This window comes from Rhincodon typus, chromosome 8, assembly GCF_021869965.1.
Source record: "Rhincodon typus isolate 14 chromosome 8, sRhiTyp1.1, whole genome shotgun sequence".
Lineage (NCBI taxonomy): Eukaryota > Metazoa > Chordata > Chondrichthyes > Orectolobiformes > Rhincodontidae > Rhincodon > Rhincodon typus.
In genome coordinates, this window is record NC_063339.1 from 38,595,920 (window position 1) to 38,600,497 (window position 4,578).

Sequence of the window (4,578 nt, forward strand, 5' to 3'; positions counted from 1 at the left end):
GCAGGTCTGGCAGCATCTGTGAAGAAAGAATCAGAGTTAACGTTTAGGGTCCGGTGACCCAGTTCTGAGGAAGGGCTACTGGACCCTAAACGTTAACTCTGATTCTTTCTTCACAGATACTGCCAGACCTGCTGAGCTTTTTCCAGCAACTCCTGTTTATGTTCCTAATTATAAAGTGGCATAAGGTGATACCACTTTATTTATTTTAAAAAAAGTTAGGATCCCGGTCCCCCGTTCCTGTTCATTCATGGGATGTGGGCATTGCTGGCCAGGCCAGCATTTATTATCTTTCTGTAGGTGCCCTGGAGAAAATGGTGGCAAGCTAACTTCTTGAAAGCTACAACCCATTTGCTGTAGGTAAACTGACAATGCTGTTAGGGAGGGAGTTCCAGGATTTTGACTCAGCATGATTGAAGGATCGTTAGAGGTATTTCCAATTTAGGATGGTGAGTGGCCTGCCGCTCTTGACTTTCAAGATGATACTGGTTGTGGGATTGGAAGATGCAGTCTAAGGAACTTTGCTTGTAGATGGTACAAATTGCTGCTACTGAACATCATTGGTGAATGGAGTGAATGTTGGTGGATATCCTGGATGGTGTCAAGCTCCTTGAGTGTTGTTGGAGCTGCACTCATCCAGGCAAGTGGAGAGTATTCCTTCACACTACTGACTTGGGAACATAGAAGCTGGAGTAGGCCATTCAGCCTTGTAGATGGTGGACAAGCTTTGGGGAGTCAGGATGCAAGTTACTTACTGCAGGATTCCTAACATCTGACCAGCGCTGGTAGCCAATGTATTTATATGGCTAGTCCAGTTCAATTTTTGGGCAATGGTAACCAACAAGGTATTGAAAGCGGGGAATTCAGTGATGCTAATGTCACTGAAGATCAAGGGGTGATGGTTAGATTCTCTCGTTGGAATGGTCATTTCCTGGCACTTTTTGGCACTCGTCCTACTAGTTACAGCTGCCACTCACCATCCATTTCTGAATATCATGTTATAATCCTTAGAGACTGGTGTCATGAGTTACAGGATACAGCACTATGTGAAGTTAAGCATGGAAACAGAGAAAATCGGATATGCATAGAACATTTGACCCTTTGAGTCTACTTCACCATGCAATGTAATCATGGCTAGTCATCCAACTCTGTACCCTGTTCTTGCTTTCACACCATTTCCTTTGATCCATTTAGCCCTAAGAACTATAACTGACTCCTTCTGAAAAACATTCTGTATTTGGGCCTCAACCTCTTTCTCTGACAGTGAATTCCACAGGCTTACCAGTCTCTGGATATAGAAACTTCTCCTCATCTCTGTCCTAACTGGTCCTACCCTGTATCCTTAAAACTGTGATCCCTAGTTTTGAATACACAAGCCAGCATGTACATCTTTTTATTTTCATTTGTAGCTTATTGTTGAGAACTGTGAAATAGCATCAATGACAATCAACTATTTATTACCTCCCAACAAAATTGGAGTGATTGTACTATAATTCTTCATTGTTCTGCGGATCGTCTAATATAGCCATTTAGTGAAACATTTGCCTGCTGATATATATCACCTTTACAAATTAAAAGCGTACTTCTATGGAGTTATGAAGCAGCTTCTCAAATTTATGATGTGGAGGTGCCGGTGTTGGATTGGGGTGGACAACTGGTGTCATGTGATTTCTGACTTTCTCAAATTTATGGTCGCGCTGATTACTCTGTACTATGTACAAAAATATGAATTACGGATGGGATCAGGCCTTGAGTCTGCTAGAATACCACAAGCTAATGACCCTCTGAGAAAAGAAGTTTTCTTCGTCTCTCCATTGAACTGAAGGTCTCTTACTTTTATTCTGCATTCCTGGTTCTGGTTGCTACTACTGGAGTTTAAAAATAAATATACCACTTTGATCTGAGAAGAGAAATGGGTAAACATGTACTTTTAAACATGGAATCCACAAGTCTTTTCTTTTTAAGGCTAAACAGATGTGTACCATATAGCCTTGGGGCTCACTTGCAATTTAATTCCACATTTCCAAAATATTCTCTGTGGCTGATGTTGCTGATGCTAATGGATCTGATTTATGGTGTATCAGTGAAGCAAGAGTAATTAAAAGAGTAATTGTCTATAACACTCACTCAAATAGGAAGAATGAATTAGTAAGAACTACAAATGCACTGGTTATCAGAGCTGCTGGTAAACCTGAACAATAGAGTCCAGGGTTTGCGAGCTTTATTTTACCTTTGAGCCTTATAGAAACAACCTTCCCTTAAATGAGAGGGTTCTGATTGGCCAAAAGAAAAAGTGATCTTGGGGTGTAGACATGAATATAAGAGCAAACTTTGTTTTAACTGGCACCTTTATGAGCTAGCACTCTGGCAGAAATTATATACCTCATACCACAAAATTTACGGAATTATTCTGTCCAATTATTATAGTTTTTTGTTTATTTACCTCAGTGTAAATATGCTTGTTGTTCAATTGGATGGCTGCGTAAAACACCGATAGTTGATTCAATTTCGCATCAATTTCTCCTCAAATACTATGATCTACTGTGATGTCTGAGTTGTCAATTGAGGGTGGAATTGAAAAGGCTGTTTTCCAGTAAGTTTTATTAAAGGCAAAGTTGCACTATTATTTAAGTCATTTATGCTGTAACTAATGTATAACCGTGATGTGTACACTCCCTGCATTGCGTTTCTATTACTTAGTGTGTGTTTTTACATTGTGTGCACCTCTTGATTATCCCGAATGTTTGATCAACCAGCACACTCCTGGTTCCATAAATGCCGGATAATAAAAGGTTTGTTGTATTTAAAGTGAGATTGTAGCTGGAAGCAACCATGAAGCAATGGTTGATTCTACTAGGACAAGACCAATGATGAAAAGATTAATTTCTCATGAAAACATTAACAATACCATAGTTGTATTCACTAGAGCAGCAGAAATTTAAGTGAAAGTGTAATCAAAATCAAAATCATGAATAGCTTTAAGTGGATGAAAAGTGAAAGATTGTCTCCAATGGAATGTGTAATGACACGTAAGTATATGAAGACCAATCAAGCACAACTTTAAGAACACAAAATTGGAATGTGCATAGGTATTTCTGGTATAGCACAATGTGTTGAAATGCTTTTCCTTGCTGCTTACTTTCTATGATTTTATTTAATGTTTAATTCCAGGTGAGCACCTCACCAGTGTCTACTCAGCTGCTGTCAATTCTGCAGGGGCTTCTGCAGCTTGAACCATCTAACAGTGCCCTGCTCTGGGAAGCATTGGAAATCTTGGTGAATAGAGCCATTCTAATCGCTGATGACAGTAAGGGAGTATTTTTTTTCCACAGTATTTGAAAAAATATTTAATTCTTACACATTTAAATGATCACAATGAAGGGGTGAGGGGGAAAGATCTAAGCTTGATTTTAACTGTCCCCAGTTAGAGTGGCTAAGTGGGACATATATCACTTTGCAGAGAGATTAATGATAACCAAGGAAGATTAATTTGAAGTAATTGGTAGAAGAACTCAAAGGGATTTGAGGAGTAATTACTTTGCCTAAAGAGTCATAAAGAATTAGAACCCATTCTGTTGAATGTGTTGTGGAGAAAGAAACCTTCATCATATTTTAAGAAAACTCTTGGATGTGCACTGCAGATCAAGGTAGAAGATGAAATTGAAGTGGGTAACTCTTTGTCAAATGCCTTTGACACAGTGGGCTAACTGGCTTCCTTCCATGGTGTGCAGATTTCTGTTTGACATAACACATAGCGCTGTCCCCATGACAAAATGGTTAAATGCAGCACCCCGAGTGCTACTAAATTTTCCAGTCAGGATAGTTCTGATTTTGATTCTTTGTAAGAATTGATCTTTTCTTTAGTAACGATTAGAGCAGCGCCAGCAACTTTCCTGATCCTGGTCTAGGGAGAGGAGGAAACTAGCAGGTTCTTCCTACTCCTGATGACCATAATCACTCTCCCCTTGGACAGCACTTAGTCAGCTATTCTGTTCCTATATTCATACATGGCAACTTACCACATGGATGTAGTAACAGAGAGCAGCTGACCTTTGTGAATTTAAATCCTACTGTGAGTCAATGCCTTTAGGAAGTGAAAGAGAAACTTTATTTTTAAAAATCAAGTTATTTTAAATGTAAAATTTTAAATGATTGACCAATCCTGAAATGGTTTCACAACATAATTGCAACATGGTTAAATGTTAATCCAGTTCATTTTTCTTTCTTTATAGCAAATGAAGAAAACGATGTTGGCCCTATTATGGAAAGACTTGTAGTAGTTAAGAAATTAGGAAAAGATCAGTTGATGAGACAAAATGCTGGTAAAAAGGCTGTTGATAGAGGTATACAGACAGAAATGTCTGAGCCCATGACATCAACTGTAATAAAGTCATCAGATCCAGCCTCCCTTCCAGCTAGCCAGATACCTCCTCAGCCCTGCATACCACCTCCACCTCTTCTTCCAGGCACTACCAGTAAGCTTCCCCCAGCCCCACCTCTCCCTGGTGCTGGTGGTGTCCCTCCCCCTCCCCCACCTCCTCCCCCTCCCCCCCCCCCCCCCCCTCCCCCCCCCCCCCCCCC

The 4,578-nt window shown here is 40.1% G+C and overlaps 1 protein-coding gene across 1 annotated transcript in view; it reads left to right on the forward strand.

Moving 5' to 3' along the window:
- Positions 1–4,578, forward strand: part of LOC125483711 (inverted formin-2-like) — a 30,410-nt gene that overhangs the window by 18,142 nt on the left and 7,690 nt on the right. The window contains exons 7-8 of the mRNA XM_048600102.1: positions 3,169–3,304; positions 4,230–4,536. Coding sequence (XP_048456059.1) covers positions 3,169–3,304; positions 4,230–4,536 — 443 coding nt within the window. The remainder of the gene's footprint in view (positions 1–3,168; positions 3,305–4,229; positions 4,537–4,578) is intronic.